At 40.0% G+C, this 23,028-nt stretch overlaps 1 protein-coding gene and 1 pseudogene across 1 annotated transcript in view; one reads left to right on the top strand and one right to left on the bottom strand.

Annotated features, from left to right (window-relative positions):
• Window positions 1–23,028, bottom strand: part of LOC123594973 (adhesion G-protein coupled receptor G4-like) — a 63,735-nt gene that overhangs the window by 17,140 nt on the left and 23,567 nt on the right. Inside the window, exons 8-13 of the mRNA XM_045472043.1 lie at window positions 16,680–16,814; window positions 12,753–12,872; window positions 9,273–9,318; window positions 7,551–7,654; window positions 5,095–5,216; window positions 98–366 (exon numbers count right to left, since the gene is read on the bottom strand). Coding sequence (XP_045327999.1) covers window positions 98–366; window positions 5,095–5,216; window positions 7,551–7,654; window positions 9,273–9,318; window positions 12,753–12,872; window positions 16,680–16,814 — 796 coding nt within the window. The remainder of the gene's footprint in view (window positions 1–97; window positions 367–5,094; window positions 5,217–7,550; window positions 7,655–9,272; window positions 9,319–12,752; window positions 12,873–16,679; window positions 16,815–23,028) is intronic.
• Window positions 9,536–10,639, top strand: LOC123595184 (annotated as a pseudogene).

The raw sequence follows: 23,028 nt of genomic DNA, 5'->3' as shown, positions 1-23,028 counted from the left end.
GAATTTGGTGCTGAATAATGCGTCTGATGAAGCTTGAATTAGAAATACGCACAAGGCTTCAAACAGAGACATCAAGGCCAATGGCAGATATACTTACCCCAACCAACTAGACAAAATTTAAGGATATAATTGGGAACGTAGATGTTGAAGACTCGGACCAGAGAGATATACATGTGGACCCCCTCCAGGCCCATCCAAGTCAAAGAAACGATCAGGAAGTAATGAAGCGCCCCTGCGGCTGTGATACACAGTCCTGCCTTCTGAAATGACGCGGACCAGGAATTGACCAGAAATGCCAGGTTTAGCATCAGTAGTGCTGTGCACAGGTTGATCAGGATTTTGGAAGGATGATCTTTTCGAAGTTTGCTAAAAGAAAAGACACACTGTTTAGTTAGGTAGGGTCTCTGGTTTGAATCAAGCATTGCCACATCCGATCTGCCTAATAAGTGAAAGAACAAAAGAAGTGACTGTTGAACTTGCTCGTTCTGCCTTACACGTCTGGATTTTTGAGCTCCCCACCCTCTTTCCAGGTAGTCAAAGTATCCTAAATACGGTGCCCTTTACTAACAGGAATAATACTAACCTCAGGCAGCTAAGCAGCCCCCTTTTGCTTTTCTTTTACTTTCTCCTTGTCTTTTGCTCTTGGGGAGAGGGGAGGGAGGCGTTTCCTGAATACTGCCATTCTATCATCACTCCTTCAGCAGCCTCAAAGCTTGATCTACTTGTTACTTCTTGTGCTGTTGATTTTAGCCACCCTGACAGGGGTGAGGTGGTATCTCATTGTGGTTTTGATCTGCATTTCCCTGATGATGAGTGATGTGGAGCATCTTTTTGTGTGTCTGTTGGCCATCTGGATGTCTTCTTTCGAGAAATGTCTGATCATGTCTTCGGCCCATTTTTAATCGAATTATTTGTTTTTGGGGGGTAGTCAGTTGTATCAGTTTTCTTACATATTGTTTAAACCATTGCATTGTACACGTTTTAGAAGTTTATTTATTTATTTTTTTAGGAATCTCTACACCCAATGTGAGCCTCGAACTCACGACCCTGAGATCAGGAGTCACACACTCTTCCGACTGAGCCAGTCAGTGCCCCAGTTTTTTATATATTTTAGATACTAACCCTTTTTTTAATATATTTTATATATATATTTTATATATATATATTTTATATATATATATATTTTATATATTTTAGATACTAACGCTTTATCAGATATGTCATTTGCAAACATCTACGCTAGAGGTAGAATATTTTCAAATCTCAGAAGGTTTTTTATATATTTTAGATACTAACCCTTTTTTAAAATATATTTTATATATATATATTTTATATATATATATTTTATATATATATTTTTATATATTTTAGATACTAACCCTTTTTTTATATATTTTATATATATATATATTTTATATATATATTTTTTATATATATATTTTTTATATATTTTAGATACTAACCCTTTATCAGATATGTCATTTGCAAACATCTACGCTAGAGGTAGAATATTTTCAAATCTCAGAAGGTTTTTTATATATTTTAGATACTAACCCTTTTTTAAAATATATTTTATATATATATATATTTTATATATATATATTTTTATATATTTTAGATACTAACCCTTTTTTTTATATATTTTATATATATATATATTTTATATATATATTTTTTTATATATATATTTTTTATATATTTTAGATACTAACCCTTTATCAGATATGTCATTTGCAAACATCTACGCTAGAGGTAGAATATTTTCAAATCTCAGAAGGCTCCTTCGTTCCTTCTCCCATTCAATAACAACTCCCACCTCCCCCCGACACATACAGTAGAAGTAACCAATATTTTAGCTTTTGTCCCCACAGGTTTAGTTGGGCCTGTACTTAGTACTTCATGTAAATGGAACCATGCAGTATGCTTTCCTTTTTTTCTGGCTTCCTTTTGGCCCAACTCTGTGTCTATGAGCGTTTGATATTATGTTGTATTGTTCAGAAGCAGTTCATTCTTTTTGTACTGCTGTGAAGCATTCCGTTTTATGAGCATACCACAATTTATTCATCCAGTCACCTGTTAATGTACATTGGGGTTGTTTCCAATTTGGGGCCACTATGAATGAAGCTGCTGTGAATATTCTTGTGTATATCCTTTGGTGGACACATGTCCACATTTCTCTCGAATAGTAAAGTTTCCGGGTCAACAGCTAGCTATATATTCATCTCCAGTACGTATCGCCAAAGAATTTTCTAAAGCATCTGTGCCATTTTGCATCCCTACCAGTAACGTATAAGAGTTCCATTTGAGGGGCGCTTGGGTGGCTCGGTTGGTTAAGTCCGACTCTTGATTTCAGCTCAGGTCATGATTTCATGGTTCGTGGGATCAAGCCCCGTGGAGTGCAGAGCCTGCCTGGAATTCTCTCTCTCCCTCTCTCTGCCCCTCCCTGGTTTGTGCACACTCTCTCTCTTTCTCTCTCACTCTGTCTCACCCTCTCAAAATAAATAAACATTTGCAAAATTTTTAGAAAAGAGTTCCAGCTGTTCCACGCCCCTTTGGGCATTTGCTCTGGCCAGTATTTTTAATTTTAGCCATTCTGGTAGGTACACAGAAATATAACTGTGGTTTTAATTAGCATTTCACTGATGAATAATGATGTTGAGAACCTTGTCACATGGCTATTAGCCATATGAGTAAAGGTTAGGGTTACACATGGATATCCTCTTTTGTGAGGTGCCTGCTCAAGTCCTTTGCCTACTTTTTTAAATTAAACATTTGTACTTCATTTTTTAATTTTTATTTATTTTTATTATTTTATTTATTTTATTTTTTTAATTTACATCCAAGTTAGTTAGCACATAGTGCAGCAATGATTTCAGGAGTAGATTCCTTAATGCCCCTGACCCATTTAGCCCATCTCCCCTCCCACAATCCCTCCAGTAACCCTCTGTTTATTCTCCATATTTATGAGTCTCTTCTGTTTTGTCTCCCTCCCTGTTTTTATATTATTTTTGTTTCTCTTCCCTTATGTTCATCTGTTTTGTCTCTTAAAGTCCTCATATGAGTGAAGTCATATGATATTTGTCTTTCTCTAATTAATTTTGCTTACCATGATACCCTCTAGTTCCACCCGCATAGTTGCAAATGGCAAGATTTCATTCTTTTTGATCGCCGAGTAATACTCCATTGTGTGTGTGTGTGTGTGTGTGTGTGTGTGTGTGTGTGTGTATACATATATATATACTACATGTTATTTTTCCATTCATCCATCGATGGACATTTGGGCCCCGTCCATACTTTGGCTATTGTCGATAGTGCTGCTATAAACATGGGGGTGCCTGTGCCCCTTCAAAACAGCACCCCTGTATCCCGTGGATAAATACCTAGTAGTGCAATTACTGGGTCACAAGGTAGTTCTATTGTTAGTTTTTTGAGGAACCTCCATACTGTTTTCCAGAGTGGCTGCACCAGCTTGCATTCCCACCAACAATACAAAAGAAATCCTCTTTCCCCGCACCCTTGCCAACATCTGCTATTGCCTGAGTTGTTAATGTTAGCCATTCTGACAGGTGTGAGGTGGTATCTCATTGTGGTTTTGATTTGTATCTCCCTGATGATGAGTGATGCTGCGCATTTTTTCATGTGTCAGTTGGCCATCTGGATGTCTTCTTTGGAGAAGTGTCTATTCATGTCTTTTGCCCATTTCTTCACTGGATTATTTGTTTTCTGGGTGTTGAGTTTGATACGTTCTTTAGAGATTTTGGATACTAACCCTTTATCTGATATGTCATTTGCAAATATCTTCTCCCATTCCGTCAGTTGCCTTTTAGTTTTGCTGATTGTTTCCTTTGCTGTGCAGAAGCTTTTTGTTTTGATGAGGTCCCAATAGTTCATTTTTGTGTTTGTTTCCCTCGCCTCTGGAGACGTGTTGAGTAAGAAGTTGCTGCGGCCAAGGTCAAAGAGGTTTTTGCCTGCTTTCTCCTTGAGGATTTTGATGGCTTCCTGTCTTATGTTTCGGTCTTTCATCCATTTTGAGTTTATTTTTGTGTCTGGTATAGGAAAGTGGTCCAGGTTCATTCTTCTGCGTGTCGCTGTCCAGTTTTCTCAGCACCACTTCCTGAAGGGAGTGTCTTTATTCCATTGGATATTCTTTCTTGCTTTGTCAAAGATTAGTTGGCCATACGTTTGTGGGTCCATTTCTGGGTTCTCTATTCTGTTCCATTGATCTGAGTGTCTGTTTTTGTGCCACCTTTGCCTACTTTTAATTGTATTGTCTATCTTTCATCTGTAGGAGTATGTATATATATATATATATATATATATATATATATATACATATATATATATATGTATATATATATATGTATATATATATGTATATATATGTGTGTGTGTATATATATGTGTGTGTGTGTTTGTGTGTATATACATACACACACTCATATGCATCCTACAAAAAAGTCCTTTGTCAGATATATGCATTACAATATGCATTGTAAATATCTTCTCCCAATTTGTGGTTTGCCTTTTCACTATCTTAATGGTGTCTTTTTAAAAAAAAAAATTTTTTTTAATGTTTATTTTTGAGAGAGAGAGAGAGAGAGACAGAGAGACAGAGTGTGAGTCGGGGAGGGGCAGAGAGAGAGAGAAAGAGAAAGAGAGAGACACGGAATCTGAAGCAGGCTCCAGGCCCTGAGCTGTCAGCACCAGAGCCCCATATGGTGCTCAAACCCATGACACATGAGATCATGACCTGAGCCGAAGTTGGATGATTAACCAACTGAGCCACCCAGGCACCTCAATGGTGTCTTTTGATAAAAGAAGTTCTTAAATTCAATGAAATCCAATTTATCAACTTTTCCTTTTATGTTTAGTGTTTTTGTATTGCTTTTTAAAAATCCAATTACAACTCCCCCCCCCTCTCTTTAGAGGAGCCTGGGTTGTTAGTTTTTCATCTATGCACTTCATAATCTAATGGATTTGACCTCTTCTTATTGTGATGAATAGGAACATTTTACGAAATTAACATGGTTACAGTGACAACAGCATTCATCAAACCAAATTAAACCTACTCAGAGCAGGACTTTATCAACTTACTGAAAAGCTATGTATGTCACCATTGCAACTCCCAGGAAAATGGAGGAGATTCCACATCCAATGTATGTTATAAGCACTAATATCCGTTCATTCACTGCATCCACTGCAGACCTGGATAAATCCTAGGAAATGCAATATGTTGTATTTGATACATTTTCCAGAGCAAGTTTATGGTAAAAGCCTTCCAGGGATCACTAGCGGCAGGTTCTCAGGATATATGGCATCTCAGCTATAGCTCTTACAAAACCGGGGTACGTGGATGGGTATACGATAAGACTGTGTGTTGTTTTTTTGAGTATGCCTAGTGCAACTTACTGTGTACAGGTCATGAAGAGTCATCAACAGCACTGGAAGAACATTTAGTCCTTGGTTTTATTGTCATTAACATGTTCCACACTTAAAATATAACCAAACTAATAGAGGTGAATTTGGGATGCAAAGTGAATCATTATTTGAACTAAGCGTCCCCAAACACTACACAGAACATTAAAAAATGTTCCTTTTCTTTAGACTTTAAATAACTTTCATGAAATTAAGAGACAAAATGGGCTGTAGGGATCACATAATCCAGAAATGTCTTAACCTGAGGACCATAGGAAACCTGAAATGGCATGCAGAGTCATAGGAATCTGTGTGTGCCTTGTTCTGGACACAAGGTCCGCAGTTTTCCTCAGATACTTATAGAGATTTATGAATTATAAAAGGTTAAGAAGCACTGGTCCCCCCGGTAGTTCCCAACCGGAAGCGATATTGCCCTTCTCCCAGGGACATTGGCAATGTCTGGAAACATTTTTGGTTGCCATAACTGGGGAAGGTGCTACTGGCATCTAGTGGGCCGAGGCCAGGGATGTTGCTCAACACCCTGCAATGCAGAGAACAGTCCCCACCGTAAAGAATTCTTTGGTTCAGAATATCATTAGTGCCAAGGTTAAGAAATCTCGGTCTACTCCCACCTTTCATGTTTCAGAAGACAAATCTAAGGTCCAAACAAGTGAACCAACCTGATCAAGATCAGATAGGTAGTTAGTGACAGATCTGGGATGTGAGCCCTGGTCTTTTGACCCCCTACCAACTTGGAGAGAACTCAAACGTAATTCCTACAATTCAGTAAGTATCAACGGAGTGCCTCTCCTTTGTTGAATAAACATGGTTAAAAAAGAAAAGAAAAGGAATATAAAACAGACACTCGGCCCTCAAGGAGCCTACCATTAGTAGGAGAAACAACTCGTGCACAACACATTTAGATAACAGTATATCATATATATAATAAAGTAAGTTAAGAAAACTAAGAAAGTACTCAGAAAGGGGTCGAGAAGAAGAAATACATTTTAGAGCCATCGTCTTCCTTCCTTCCTTTTTTTTTTTTTTTTAAGTAAACTCTACGTGCACCATGGGGCTCAAACTCATAAGCCCAAGATCAAGAGTGGCATGCCAACTGAGCCACCCAGACGCCCCTTTGAGAGCCATTTTGGAGGAAACCTCAGCAAGTCCTGATGTCAGGGAGGGCTATAGGGAACTAAAGAGATGGTAGGGTTAACTAACTAATGAGGCTCCTTGCAGCCTGACAATTAAAAATTTTAATGACGATACCCTTTGGCCCAGCAATTCTACTGCCATCAATCTATCCTACAGAAATAGTTACACCAGTGTTAGAAGATAAAATGAGTAAAAATGTGTCTTACAGCATTGCTCATGATGGAGGAAAACAGCAACAACTAAAACGCCTGTCTATTGGGGACTGGTTAAATTCACTGTGTTAAATCCACACAAGAGAATTCTATAAAGATGTTGTGAAAATTGAAGTAGATGGACATGTATTTGCCCGAAAGGTGTCCCATTGTATTGTTTAGTGCAAGGCCAGTGGCAAAAAGAGGGTGAATACTTTGATCCCATTTTTATAAAATAACAACGTGTTAATATACACATAGGAAGGGAATGTGAAAGAACGCATATAAAGGTGTTAAAGGTGGTGATCTTGGGGTGCCTAATGGCTCAGTCAGTTTTTAAGCATCTGGCTCCTGATTTTAGTTCAGGTCATGATCTCACATCATGAGATAAAGCCCCGTGTCCAGCTCCATGCTGACAGCACAGAGCCTACTTGGGATTCTCTGTCTCTGTCTCTGTGTCTCTCTGTCTCTCTGTCTCTCTCTCCCCCCACCTGCCCTCCCCCCCCCCTCAAAAATAAATAAATAAACTTTAAAAAAAGGTGGTGATCTCTTGGGAGGGGGATTATAGGGACCTTTTCTGTCATGTTTGAATTTTGAGAAGCAGACATTACTTTTACAAGGAGAAAAAATAAATATTTATTTCAATCTGCCTTACTTCGGATGGACGAAGAGGGGGCTTTCCCCCCCTTGCATGCCACTTTTCCATAAGAGTTCACACATATGTTTCTGGTCTGTAACCTAATAATAGTTGTCCAAATTCTATCAAGGAGCGATTAAGAGACAACTCACCATTAAGACTCCAAAATGGGTGAGGTGGTCACACTGACAGATTGTGTGATTTACGTCTGTTTCCTTTACTTTACAGCCTGACGAGTTCCATCCACCTTGCCCATCTGCAGGAGACAGAAGGGAATTTCAAAGCAATTTTGTTTTTCTCAGAAATGTTTAACTTTTCATTATGGGCACCTTCCGAGCGTGTGTTATAATTAGTATTCTTTGTTAAGAGAATCAGATAGAAGTATAGTTGAACATTGAAATGAAATTAAGTCTAGTAGGTGAAATTGACTTTTTGGGAACTTCATGCCAGAGATGAGGACAGACTGTAATCACGAACGACAGTTATGCCACCATGCTGGAGTGACAGAGTAAGAACTGTTTTCTTAAGTAGCACAAATAGAAAACAGGTAGATCTAGAACTTTCTGAAGGACATGAGCTATGGAATATGGGCTGACATTGTGGCCTGCTTGGTGGCCCCAGAATAGACATCTGAAACAACCAGTTCAAGCCAGATCATGGTCTGTCACTCCTCAGGGCCAATTAGAGTCTCTGGTTTACTTGACACTTGCCTAGTTTCTCACTCCTGAGCTTGTTTAGGGGTTTTAAAACCAGCCCTCGCACCCCCATAACCTGTAGATCTCAGATACTAGGCCAGATCTAGAGTAAAACGTCCAGTGTAGCACTAGACCAGAGAGGTTATCATAAAATAGGCAGCTAAGTGTCATTAAAATTTGTCCATCCAGGATAACTCCATAGATTCCAGAGGTTCTGGATCCATGGACAGAGGGTGGGGGGCAAAGGGTGACCCGGGAGAAGTCTGGCAACTGGCATTGGTGAGCATGCAGATTAACTTACTGAGGCTGTGGGGGTCAAGGCTCATCATTGTACAAGAATCTTATCCTGGGAGACTTGGAGAAGACCAGGAAAGGACATGCTATCCCTGTTGTAGGAAAGGACTGGTAGTCCCACATCCCAGGGAGTCAAGCCGGAGGAGAATTTCCTTTTTCTTCCAGAATTTCAGGGAGACTGAAAAGGGAAAAGTTCCCAGGCAGAGGGGCACATAGTCATTCTTGGCATTCCAGGGAAAATGGATTCTGGGTGGGAATCCTTTGAGATTTGGCAATATCCCTGGAGATTCCAAGGGAGAAGGCAAGCCTAGGAAGAGCCCCTTTAGCAATCCCCAAGCCCAATTCCTTCTCTTACTGTCCCCAATGACTCATACCTAGCCAAACAGGAAGGGCCATTTGAGACCCCCCAGGAAGCCTTACCCCCTCAATGAAAAGATAAAAAGATTGGGGCCCCAAGAGAGTCAATGGACTACCCAAGGTCACACAGTCAGTCTAGAAGAGATGAGGGGAATAAAGAAGATAGTAGATGTTGCAAATCTCCATGGGAAAACACAGATGAAAAGCCAGGTGTTCGTTTCTCAACTTGCTTCAAACAGCTCAAAGCCACTCTGCACCTGGTCTTTCAATTTTCCTTATTCCCGAGCTATATGATTTTTTTCTAATCCCCCAAATAAGTCTCTTATCAAGAAGAAAGGGCTTCTTTTTTTAACCTGCCATGCCCTAACTAGGTGTAAAACTGATATTCGTATCTTGGTCCGTCAGAGTTCTCTGTAGGGTCTGGTAAGACAGCATGGTTCCAAGTCATCCAACGGCCAACTAGAAAAATGGTCAGGGGCAAAGTCTCACTGAGAGCCGAAGACAAAGCTTGCTAAGAAAAATACTTACCGTTACTCCCAAAGTCCCAAAACGCACAGTGAACTTGATCGTAATTCTAGAAAAAAAAAAAAAAAAAAAGACAAATCGGAGGTAAACATCTTTCCTTGTGATACTTTCCACACGATGACAACTACACACGAGAAACATGTTTCTTCTTCATGTTTTTTTCAAACAGTAGAGACACACATACTTAAATCATTCGCTAGTTGGTTTTAAGACTAACCCCGGGTGACTTGGGGTTTACAAGTGAGAAAATGGCATGTTACCGAACGATGGTCTGGTGTGTGCCCTTTAAAATATTTGGTAAAGAGGAGTAATCAGAGCTTCTTGCAGATGTGCATCTGCCCTTATTTCATGGACCTTCCTCACAGCATGGCTCTCAAAGCCAGTCTTCCCTCCCGCCTCACAGGAAGAAAAAGAGACTGTCTCCTGCCCCTGAGCTGAAGGAGGCGTCAACTTGTCAACACTTGCCGAGGGGGGGAAAAAAGAGCAGCAAGAAGGAGCTGAACATATTGATGAAGTACAAAATGAAATAGACAGACTTATGCATGAGCCAGTGAGGACATTTTGAAAGTACAACAGGAATATAACAAATTCTGCCAACCATTTTTTCAGAAAAGGTTGGAATTGATCGCCAAAATCCCAGATTTGGGGGTAACAGCATTTGTCAACCATCCACAGTGTCTGCACTGCCTGGGGAGGAGGGTGAAGAGACCCTGCATTATTTTTCTTTTAATGTTTTTCAGTAGGCTTCACACCCAGCATGGGGCTTCAACTCACAACCTGGAGATCAAGACCTGAAGCTGAGATCAAGAGTTGGACGCTTAACTGAGCCACCCAGGTGCCCCGGAAAGGGGGCTGCGTTATCTGACGAGTTGAAGTGACAGAATTTGAAGATATTCAATCAGGTTACAGAATAGATTTTTACTGTGATGGAAACCCTTACTTCAAAAATAAAGTTCTTTCCACAGAATTTCATCAGGACAAGAATGGCATTCCCTCTTCCAAGTGCACTGAAATCAAGTGGAAATCCAGAGGGGATCTGATGAAATGTTCCAGTCAAACACAGGATAGAGCCAGTAGGAAGAGACAGCGTGAGGCATCAGAGAGCTTCTTCACCTGCTTTACTGACCATTCTGATGCAGATGAGTTTGGAGGGGTCACCAAAGACAGTATTTGGCCAAATCTGTGACAGCGCTATTTCGTTCCCAAAACGGATGATGAAGGAGGAGGAGGGGAGGAAGAAGATGATGATGATGAAAATGAAGGAGGATTGGAAGATATTGATGAAGGGGGTGACGATGAAGGTGAGGAAGATGAACGTGAACAATGAGGGGGAGGAAGGAGAGGAGGAGGAGGAAGGAAAAGCTGACTAATGGAACACACATGGATTCCAACCTTTCTTTTGAAATTTCCTCGTCCCTGAGAGCAAGTAGGTCTCTTTCTTTTCCCCCTCCTCTTGTGCTCATTCACCCTGTTTTTTGAAGCCTCTCTTCTCCCCTTTTATATCATGGTTCTCAACTTATTGTGGGGGGGGGGGGAAATACCTGAGCATCATACAGTGGGAAAATAATCTCTAGCCCTTTCTGTTCCAAATGAACTTTTATCCCTTCCTGTCTCAACAAAACTTGATGGAGTCAACACCACTGTGCTCTGTGGGAAAACAGAAAAACTTTCTGCCCCCCTAGTTCCGCTGGAGTCTGGAGGGTGCTAGCCCCTGTGTAGGAGGACATATAATTCTAGCTTTTTCCCTACTTTCTCTGTATATTGGGCTCAGAGATTACAGTGTTCCTATGGGAATATGAACAGTTAGCACTACCCACGTGTACCTGTCCACTTTCTCTTGTTTAAAACAAACAAAAAACCTTTAAAAAATGGGGTTATAGAAGGTCAGCAGGGGCGCCTGCCTGGCTCAGTCAGTTAAGTGTCCGACTCTTGATTTCGGCTGAGGTTGTGATCTCATGGTTCGTGAGATCGAGCCCTGTGTTGGGCTCTGCACTGACAGCGCAGCGCCTGCTTGGGATTCTCTCTCTCCCTCTCTCTCTCTTCCCCTTCCCTGCTCATGCTCTATCTCTCAAAATCAAGAAATTTTTTTTTTTAAATAGAAGGTCAGCCAAGGGTTGGGTTTGAGATGTTTGGGTGGGGTAAGTGGGCATTCTGACAACATAGCTTCTCCTCTGGCACGTTTAGTTGTGATGTTTAACGGACATCCTTGCAGTTGAAGATGACACTTTGATAAAATGACATTCTCTCCTAATAATGACTTGAGCCCAGCCACTCAATGGGAGAATCAGCAGAACCTGTAGGATCATATTTGGAATTGACATGCGTTATTGTAATTTTGTTTCTATTTATGTTTAAATTTTCTTTTTGTTTCACTGGAAAGGAACGATGATGCTCAGATGATGCTCAATTTGTTAAAAGTGTACAAGTGGCTTTGTTACAGTAAAACTAAACATGTACACACACACACACAATATACATACACACATATATATATATATATATATATATATATATATATACACATATACATATATAGTAACACAGGAATTTGTCACACTCTCCTGGTGCAAGACCCAGAAGGAGCCTCTGGATGGTCAGTGCAGGTTTGATGTGGGGTAGGTGTTCCTGATGGGACTTTGGAATTTGGAGCTCACAGCTGAGATCAAGCCTTATGGATACCAAGTTGAGCTGCATGGTTATTAGACCCAGCGGGCATTGCTGGGGCCTCACCAGCTCCTAGAATGTCCAGGGAGCTGGAGACAATGAGAAATTGGTTATTGGTGGATGCCTGGAGAGCTGGGGCCCCTGCTGGAATTGAGAGCTCTTACCCATCTAACATGTTCCATTTGGTATCTGTTTTTTATTACTTCCCTCTCCCACTCTTCCTTCTTCCCCTCTAGAATTAAGACCTGTGAAAAATATGCTGTGCCATATGGTCTTCTAGATTGGGAATAAAGGAAACTATTAAGACTTCACACTGGACATACATTAACATCAAAGAATGGAATAGTAGTTCATTCTTATACTACAGCTAAATTTGATCATTTAGTAATATATACCGTATGTTATGCCATATGACTATGGCTTTAATCCTTTGGTGATAATTAATACATATTTTGATGCTCTCCATGGCAATTCAAAAGGATAAAAATGTCCAATTATTTTAAATTGCTTGCCTCACTCAAAAACAAATGGAATTAAATATCATTTAGTGTGATGGGACAACTGAAAGACCCACCCGCCCTAGTCAGTCCTCTCTGCCGATCTGTCATAGTGCTAGGAGCCCACCATTACTTAGTTATCCCCTGAAGCTATGGCATTATTTCTAGAAGGCCTCCATTACAACACATCTCTACTACCTGGAATGGGACGATCTTCATGGAGTCTTAGAATCACATATGTTAAGTAGCCAATTATGTTTAACAAGAAATTCACGAGGGGTTCTGAGGCCTTTCTATTCCGAGGTGAAAATGGGTATGTTACCTGGTTTCCTCCAACATGCTGCAGAGAAATAACCACTGGGTCAGCCAAGTTTTGAATTGATGTATGTGAAACGCTGGCACTCACCACAAAGGTAGTTAATGCTTTAGTGACATTTTTGGTCTGTAGATGAAACATATAAGGAAGAGGGGTTCAGGTCCTAAATTTCCAATTTCTTGCCCGTTAATCGACTCAGAATTATTAATGCATGGCGCTAGGTACAGAAATATAGAAAAGAAATTCACAAGCTGAGAAGAAATCTTTATTTTTTATTTATTTTTTAATTTTTTAAAGATTTTATTTATTTTCAGAGTAAACTCTGCCCCCAACATTGGGCTCAAACTCACGACCCCAAGGCCCAGAGTCGCGTGCTCTAATGACTGAGCCGGCCGGGTGCCCCTGAGAAGAAATTTTTAGAGGTCATTTAGCTCACCTCCTGTCTTCACATAAGGTCTCAATTTTACCCAGCTAAAACAATTCACTAATCCCAGCCACATACCCAAATATCTATTAAAAAAAAAAAAAAGCATTGGCTTTGTTAATATTTTGTTGTTACCTACAACTCAGTACCGCACTAGGAACAAAGTGAAACTATTCCCGACTTTGATAACTCTCTGAATCCTGACACTTGGGGCACTTTCGGAAGATGCCACATTTCTGAGCCCTGAAGCCACTTCTGAACCTTTTAGAGAAGTTGTTCCCTCTGCCCAAAGCACTCCTCCATCCTTCTCCCTGCCCCCTTTCATCTCCTAGCTTCTACTCAACCCCGGGTTTCAGCCAACACCTCTGTAGGCCTTTCCTGATCTCCCGGACAAGGGTAGGTGTTCTCTTCTATGCTCCCAGAGCCCCTGTGCCATATTGTACTTGCCTAATGCTCCGTCCTTCTCCTAGAGAACTGCCACTAGTGGAGGAGGAGGTGCGTGTTTTCCAAGAGGGGTGTCTTAGCAACAATTTTTTTTTAATATATGAAATTGATTGTCAAATTGGTTTCCATACAACACCCAGTGCTCCTCCCAACAGGTGCCCTCCTCAATACCCATCACCCACCCTCCCCTCCCTCCCACCCCCCATCAACCCTCAGTTTGTTCTCAGTTTTTAACAATCTCTTATGCTTTGGCTCTCTCCCACTCTAACCTCTTTTTTTTTTTCTCCTTCCCCTCCCCCATGGGTTCCTGTTAAGTTTCTCAGGATCCACATAAGAGTGAAAACATATGGTATCTGTCTTTCTCTGTATGGCTTATTTCACTTAGCATCACACTCTCCAGTTCCATGCACGTTGCTACAAAGGGCCAGATTTCGTTCTTTCTCATTGCCACGTTAAGTACTCCATCGTGTATATAAACCACAATTTCTTTATCCACTCATCAGTTGATGGACATTTAGGCTCTTTCCACAATTTGGCTATTGTTGAGAGTGCTGCTCTAAACATTGGGGTACAAGTGCCCCTACCTTAGCAACAATTTTTAAAGTAATAGGGTGTAATGGCAGTTAAGATTTTGATCAAAAGATGTTAGAGGAAGCTGCATCAAAGCAAGGCCGTGAGGCTCGGGACCCGGGGGCTTCTAAGTAGCCCCCCCAACAATCAGGGGCACAGGCCCCTGGCTCAGGTCATCCCCTTCAAAGTTATAATCTTTAGGCTTCTGTTCTCCCATCGGACTGTAAGCTCTATGAGGGCAGGCACCAGGTCTCTCTTGCTTGCTGTTGTATCCCCAGCATCCAGCACCACACAAGACACACAGTAGGAATTTGATAAATATTTGCTGACTGAATAATAATTGTGTGACCAAATGAATACACTGTGTCATCTCTAGCAGGTCCCTTCCCCTCAATACCCTCATTGGTAAAAGGAGATGGGCCACTGTGAGTCACAAGGGCCCTTCCAGTTCTGAAAGTGATGGCACCATGACGTCTGTAGGCTAATTTTGGCAAAGATCTTTAATCCCCTTCAATGGAAGGTGTCAGTGAATAAAAATTACTGATTAGGGGTGGAATCTATGCAACATAAATTTATCTTCTGTTCTATGAGACAAACACAGCCCTCTACAGAAAGGAGAGAAATTAAGACAAAAATAATGGCATGTCAGATGATACGGGGAAATTTCAAGCTTACCAAAAGGGTCAGAGTGCTGTGAGCCACATTCTTAATTTTTATTAAAGTCTTTGTTCATTAGCTCTCTTGTCTCAGACCTAACCAGTTTTTTTCCTTGTTTTTTAAAGACAAGCCTTAATAAATATGTATCTACTGAAAACATGTTGGGTACCTAGCCCTGTGCTAGGATCCACGAAAATAAAACATGTCTGACCCATGACATATGCGACAATCTACTTCGGGAAACCAGACCAGAAACTAGATGGAAGTGTAAGACAAGAATGCAAGCAGGGGGTGAGGAGGAAAGCAGGGGCTCATGAACTCCAGGCAGGCTTTCTGCGTGGGATTTGAGCTAAATCCACAAGAACAAATAGGATTTAGATAGAAAGAAATGGGAGCCACTAGAGAATTCCAAGAGAACAGAACACCCTACAGATGTAGCTGGAGACGATGTATTATATTTGAGTTGGTATGTGGTATGGGTATGTGGTATATTTAAGCTGGCCCAGTACAATCTCCCTGCAATGACTCTGTGAATATTTGACCATTATAAATTCATTCCTTTGGATAGCCTCTCTAGGAAATGAAAACATACTTGACTGTTAATGTATGGATCTCTTAAATACTTGAACTTTGGAGTCAGACAGCCTGGATTGGATTACTAGTTATGCCACTTCCTAGCCGTGTGACCTTGAGCAAAATCACTCAGCCTCTTTGTTTTAGTCCATCCAAGCTGTTAGAACAAAATATCAGATTGAGTGGCTTATCAACAACAGAAACTTATTTGTCACAGCTGTCGACATTGGAAGTCCAAGATCAGGGTGCCTACATGGTCAAGTTCTGGTGAAGGCTTGCTTTCTGGTTGCTAGATGGCGTCTTCTTGCTGGGTCCTCACATGATGGAAGAGTCAAGCAAGCTCTCTGGAGCCTCTTGCATAAGATAACTGATCCCATTATGACGGCTGCACCCTCAGGACCTCATCCCCTCCCAAAGGCTCCACCTCCTAATACCATCATCTTGGGGGTTAGGGTGTTAACGCATGAATTCTGGGGGACACAGCATTCAGACCACAGCACTCTTTGGGTCAAGGTTTCTCATAAGCAAATGAGATAATAAAGTGTGAATGTTAACAGTTAATAGTGATCATCAACTATTTCATGCCAGCTCTGGGTGCTGTCTTCCCAACAGCTAGATGGGGCAGAGTGGGCCAAACAAATGAACCTGTTGTTAGACTGAGCCCCCCAAACAGGCCAATAATAATAGCAACGCAGAGCTGACTTTAAATTCTGCCGGTCTGGCCCCAGAATCTGTGCTCATGACTACCACATCGTACTGCCTCTTTCTTTAATGACCGGTGGGACAGGAGCCCTCAGAAAAGGTTCTGTGGAGGGGGTAGGAAGGGGCAAAAAGTGCTTGAAGGCAAGGGTCTTGCTGGACACCACTCAGCTGCGAATAAATTGGCCCCCAAGAGTGGGCATGTGAGGCTTCGAGGAGCCAGGGCAGATTCGGGGGGAAAGCACAGGCCAGCTGAAGCAGCATTGCAGCAGGAGAACTTGCTGTTCTTTTCTGGTTTGAAAACATCTTGAGGCCTCTGTTTGGTCACCAGATAATCCTTAAGGTTCCTTCCAACACTGAGAGGCTGTGAAAATTAAACACTGTGGAACATCATTAAAGAAGATGTTGACTCATTCTGAGGGCCAGGGTTTGTGCCAGGAGACTCACAGAATAAATCAGAGAGCGTATTCTAAAATAAACAGAACATCATGAAAATAGCAAGAGTTCATAATTACAATGAGTCACCGTATGTCACCTCGTGACAGTTACCAGAGGCAAGAACCTACCTTAAAGAGTGAAGTTTGGCCAAAAAAATTAAACAAGATGGTGTGTAAGCTGCTAAGAGGAATTCTCTCCCTCAGTGATTTAGGCAAATATACGGAAGCCAAAATCCTTCCCAGAGGGACTTCACCCAGATAAATCTGCCAAGACAAGCCAGAAATACAAACTGGAATCATCACTCATGAACCTGAAGCCCTCCTGACCTCCCACCCCAGCCACAGCCACCACCCTGGAGGATCCCGCTGTGAGGCTGACAAGCTATCCTTTTATGCATGGACACAAGCACACATACAAGCTCGCTCTCTCTCTCTCTCTCTCTCTCTCTCTCAGATCACAGGGAAAGACATGACCAGGGTGCACACAGACATAGACACACACACACACACACACGACTTTTTTCTTTCCCAACTTATGTCTGACTTTCTCTCCTTCTGGTCTACTTCCACCTGGGTATGCACAGACGTGGAAAGGGGAATGATGAATCAGGTGATTTGCCTGATTGATTGCTGAGAATCAGGAAGTCTTTGAAAGCAGGCCCTCTTTGCCCATACATTTCTGAGAGGGGAAAAAAAAAAAAAACAACCCAGAACAAAAAACCAACACAATAGGAGCATTAGGCACTTGCCCCAAATGTCACTGGGCGATGCTTTTGTTAAAAAGCAAGGCAGGGAAGTGAGGCATTAGGCCTTAGGAATTCTTCTAGGGGCTCACTACTAGAAGAATTTGCTGATTTGATTTGGTAATAGTATTTTATAAGTACTAGAACATTTTTGAGAGTGAAAAGAACCAATCAACTGGGACCACAATTGGTAAACCTGGACAATCCCAGGCAAAACAGGGTATATGGGCACCTTTACATGAATTTGCTCATTTAATACCTTTATCAGCTCTGAAATATATGTTGTATTATGATATCAAGAGGCTCAGGGAGATTAAATTACTTGTCTAGGGTCACACAGCTGGGATGTAATTGAATGAAGATATTTGTCATTTGGGCCTACATTTTCCCCATTATCCATGCTGCCCGTCAAGGAACTATTATCTAGCTAGCTGTATCATGGGGAGATGAGAGTTTATAATATTTCTAAAAATTATTTGTGAACCCCAAAGCCATACGGTTCTTCTCCCGCACAAATGAACTCTGCTAGGGCAATGAAGTACCATGGAGAAGTTATGATTTAGCTTCAATGTGTAAGCAGTTTGGTACCCAGAATGTGATTGAGGTTGGTTGATTTGTTTCTCCACCAAAGTCTATAATAGAAAGCCCCGTATGTAGCCCAGATACAACGGGAAGTCAACATCTGCCTCCGGCGTAGCGGAGTAGCTCGGAATGGACTCGATCCCCCTGCACATAACTATACAAAATACCACGACTCGAAAGCACTGGAAAATGAACAAAAGCAGGCAGATTCTGGACAAGAGTAGACACGTGGAAAAAGGTAACATTACAAAGTGAGTTAGTTACCTGTTTTTACAGCTCTTAACCTGATGGCAAGGTGAAACTAATGCTGTGAACACCACTCAAAATTCTGATAGCAAACTCGCAGTCTTGGCGGCATGAAGAATCATAAAACAAAGCCCAGGGTAACCACAGTCTGTCACTGGAAGGTCGGGGCGGGGACCGGGGTGAATCACGGAAAGGAGAAAGCTAGAGAAGAAGAGCCAAAATCCCGAGTATAAACTCTGCCTGGCCTCTGAACCACTAATGTACAGGACGGACTCCAACGAAGAATAAAGGAACTTAACTGAGATTTATGCTGCCATCCCAAAGATGGAATCCACAGTTCAATTCCAACTGAGTTATTTGCCTGGTATAAAAAAAAAGTCAATAGTTTTCTGAAGAATATACTAGAACCCAGAAACTCCATTATATAACATTCGCAGTACCCAGGACATAATTCACAATTACCCCACGTGTGAAGGAAGAATGAATGTGACCCACTTTCTCTTTTTCTTTTTAAGGTAGGTTCCACACTGGGTGTGAGCCCAACATGGGGTTTGAACTCAGGGCCCTGAGATCAAGACCTGAGCTGCTATCAAGTGCCAGATGCCCTAATGACTGAGCCACCCAGGTGCCCCCAAATATCACCCATTTTCAAGTGAAAAGACAATCAACGGAGATCAAACTGGAGATGACCCAGATGTTGGAGTCAGGAGACAAGGATTCTTAAGCACCTCATGTAACTATGCTCAGGTATTTAAAAGAAAATATACTTGCAATTAATGCAAAAAGAAGAAATAAAAGCAGAGAAACAAGCAAAAGAAGGGACAAAATGGAAACTCTAGAACCAAAAATACAATAGCAAAAATGTTTTAATTGCACTGGATGGGTTTAAGAGTAACATAAAGATGATAGAGATCACTGGACTTGAAGAGAAATCAGAAGTTATACTATCAGAAAAATAGATAGTAAAATGATTAAAAACATGAACTTAACCTCAGGGACCTGTGGGGTGACATCCAAAAATCTTACATACATGTAATTGGAGTCCCAAAAGGAGAGGAGAGAGAGAACAGTGAAGAGGTAATATTTAAAGAGATAATGATGGAAATTTCCCCAAATTTGATAAATTTACAGATTCAAGACATAAGTTTACAGATTCAAGAATCTCAGAAAACCTCAAGCAGGTTTTCAGAAAACCTCAGAAAACCTAAATGCAAGGAAAAACACACTTACACACATAATACCAAACTGTGAAAAAACAAAGAAAATATTGAAAGCAACCAGCGAAAAATGACCTTTTATACATCAGATACAGAGAAACAAAAATTCAAATGATTACTGACTTCTGATCAGAAAATGTGGAACCCAGAAGAGAGTAGACTATGTTCAAAATGCTAGGGGGAAAATGCTGCCAAGGGAATTCAGAATTCTATGGTAAACAAAAATATCCTTCAAGAATAAAGGCAAAATAGAGTCATTTTCAGATAAACTGAAACCAAGAAAATTCATCACCATCAGACCTGTACTACAAGAAATACTAAATAAATTTCCTTAAGTTGAAGGGGAAATGTTACCAAATGGAACTCTGGCCTTCAGGTAAGAATGAAGAGCACTGAAAATTATAAATATATACATAAATATAAAAGACTATTTTTTCTCTCGATTGCATAAGACTCTTTAAAGCAATAATTATAACACTGTCTTGTGGAGTTTCTGATCTACTTAGATATAATATATATGAGAATTATAACATAAAAGACAGAGGTGAAAATGGATATGGATGGTCAAAGTGTTTTACATGAAGTAGTACAATATCTCCTCTAAGTATATTGCAAAATATAAGGATGCATATTGTAATTTCTAGAGCAACCATCACGAAAATAATGCAAACAGATGTAACTAAAAAGTCAGTAAAAAATGAAAATTCAGTTGTAATACATATTAAAAAAATTAACCAAAAAGCATCAGGAAAAGAGTATCAAAAACCAAAGGGACAGATAGAAAATAGAATAAAATGGTAATCCTAGATCCAACCAGATCAAACATTACATTAAATGTTAAAGGACTACACACTCCAATTAAAAGGCAGATATTTTCAGGATGGATAAAAAACGTGAAACACAAGCTGTATGCTATCAACAAGAAGCGCACTTTTTTTTTTTTGAAGTGCACTTTGAATATGAAGTAAAAACAAATGTATATGGAATAGTAAGCATGAAAAAACTGCAATGACCATATTAAAATCAGATAAAATAGACCATAAGACAAAGAACATTACCAGAAACAAGTAAGAATAGAGTTATTATGGGGAAGACACAACAACACAAATGGATATTATATTTATGTCATATTATAACAGAGCCCCAAAATAAGTAAGGCAACATTTGACACAGCTAAAGGGAGAAAGAGAGAATTTCACAGAGTCAGAGATTTTAACACCCCTCTAAATTAGGAAACAGCTAGTAAAAAAATCAGTAAAGACACAGATGACCTAAACAACATTATCGACCACCTTGAGGTCTGATATTTAAAGTACAACAAATGCAACAAGTAGAACACACCAAGTGTTTCAAGTGTGTGAAACAAGCCCCAACACATTTAAATGGATTGAAATGATCCCAAGTACACTCTGTGACCCATACGAAATAAACAAGAAATCTAAAACAACAATATGTGTTGGGTGTTCCCCAAATATTTGGGACTTAAAGAATGCATTCCTGAATAATCCACGCATCAAAGAAGAAAGCAGGAAATATTTTGAACTGACTGCTCGTGAAAATACAACATATCAAAATGTGCAGACTGCAGCTAAACAGTGCTTAGGGAGATATTTATAGCTTTTTATGATTTACTAGAAAAGAAGTACCTAAAATCAATGGCCTATGGATCCACCTTAAGAAACCAGATAAAGGAGAGCAAAATAAACACAAAATTAAGTACGTGAAAGGAAATACTAAAGATAAGAGCAGATAGTAACAAAATAAAAAACACTCAATAAAGAAAATTAACAAAGCCAAAAGTTGGTTCTTAAAAAGGATCAACAAAATTGAAAAATCTCTGGCTATACTGTCCAAGAAAAAAAGAACAAGAAAAGAAATCAACACTATCAAGAATTAAAGAGGGATTATTACTATAGACAAGAGATTGACAAATTGGTCAGCAGGTCAATCTTACCTATGGCTTGTTTTCATATATCTCAAGCTAAGAATGGCTTTTACGTTTCATTTTTAAAAGAATGTGAGGAAGGAAAGGAAAGGAAAGGAAAGGGGGGGGGGAGAGAGAGAGAGAGAGGAAGGGAGGAAGGGAGGAAGAAAAAGAGAGAAAGAAAATAAAAATTTTATCAGAGACCACCTGTGACTTACAAAGCCTAAAATATTTACTGCCTTTTACAGAAAAACTTTGCTAACCATCCCTATAAATTCTATAGACATTAAGAAATAGGAAAAGGGAACCTGGGTGGCTCAGTCCATTAAGCATCCAACTCTTGACTTCAGCTCAGGTTATGAGTTCGTGAGTTCAGCTCAACTCACAGTTTGTGAGCTCCAGCCCTGCAATGGGCTCTGCACTGACAGTGCAAAGCCTGCTTGGGATTCTATCTCTCCTCTCTCTGTGTCCCTCTTCTGCTCGTGCACGTGCTCTCTCTCTCTCTCTCCTCTCTCTCTCTCTCTCTCTCTCTCTGTCTTTCTCTTTCTCAAAATGAATAAACATTAAAAAAAGAAATAGGAAATACTATGAACAACTATTGTCAACAAGCTTCATGAGTTAGATGAAATAAATTCTTAGAAATATATAACTAACCAAAACACACAAGATGAATCAAAACATATAAATGGCTCTATATCCATTAAATTCATTGGGTTTGCTATCAAAATACTTCCCACACAGAAATTCCAGATCCAGAGAGTTCCCTAGTGAACCCTATCAAGCATTTGATGAAGCAATAACACCAATGTTACAAATATTTTCCAGAAGTAGAACAGGGACTATTTCCCAACTCACTGTTAGAAAGTTGGCACAACCCTAATCTAACTAAATAAAAATAGAATTAAAAATTAGAAGATAAAAAAATAATTAGAAATAAAATATTATTTTAAAAATGAGAAAAAATCCCAGACCAACATCCTTCATGAACATAAATACAAAAATACTTAAAATATAAGTAAGTTGAAAACAGCTGTATATAAAAAAATGATAATACATTGTGACCAGTAGCTTTTCTTCCAGGAATACGAGATTGGTTTAACATCCTAAAATCAATGTAATCCACCATATTAGAAGAATAAAGGAGAAAAGCCAAACAATTATTTCAAGAGGTACAGAAAAAAACATTTGACAAAATTCAACAGCCATTCACAATAAAATTTTTCAGCAATCTAGGAACAGAAGGTAATTTCCTCAATCAAATAAAGGGGATCTAAAAACAAAACAAAACAAAAACATGGCTAACATCAGAGTAATGGTAAAACAGTGAACACATTTCTTCTGATATCAGGAACAAGACAAGGATGTCAATTTAACCATTTCAATCCAACATTTTATTGGAAGCACTAAAATCAAAAGAAAGGAATAAAAGGAATAAAAATCAATAAGGAAAACATTAAATTGTTTCTATTGCCAGATGACATTACAAAGAATGTCCTAAGGCATCTCTATAGCAGGCACCTGGGTGGCTTGGATGGTCAAGCATCTGACTGTGCCTCAGGTCATGATCTCACAATTCATGAGTTCAAGCCCCTCACTGGGCTGTCTGCTGTCAGCACGGAGCCCACTTCAGATCCTCTGTCCCCCCCTCTCTCTCTGCCCCTCCCCCACTTGCACTCTCTGTCTCTCTCAAAATAAACTTAAAAAAACCCCACAAATACTTTTTAAAAAAGGAATCTCTAAAACAACTGCTACAACTAACATGTGAA

Source organism: Leopardus geoffroyi, chromosome X, assembly GCF_018350155.1.
Source record: "Leopardus geoffroyi isolate Oge1 chromosome X, O.geoffroyi_Oge1_pat1.0, whole genome shotgun sequence".
Classification (NCBI taxonomy): Eukaryota; Metazoa; Chordata; class Mammalia; order Carnivora; family Felidae; genus Leopardus; species Leopardus geoffroyi.
This window is presented reverse-complemented; position numbering and strand designations above follow the sequence as displayed.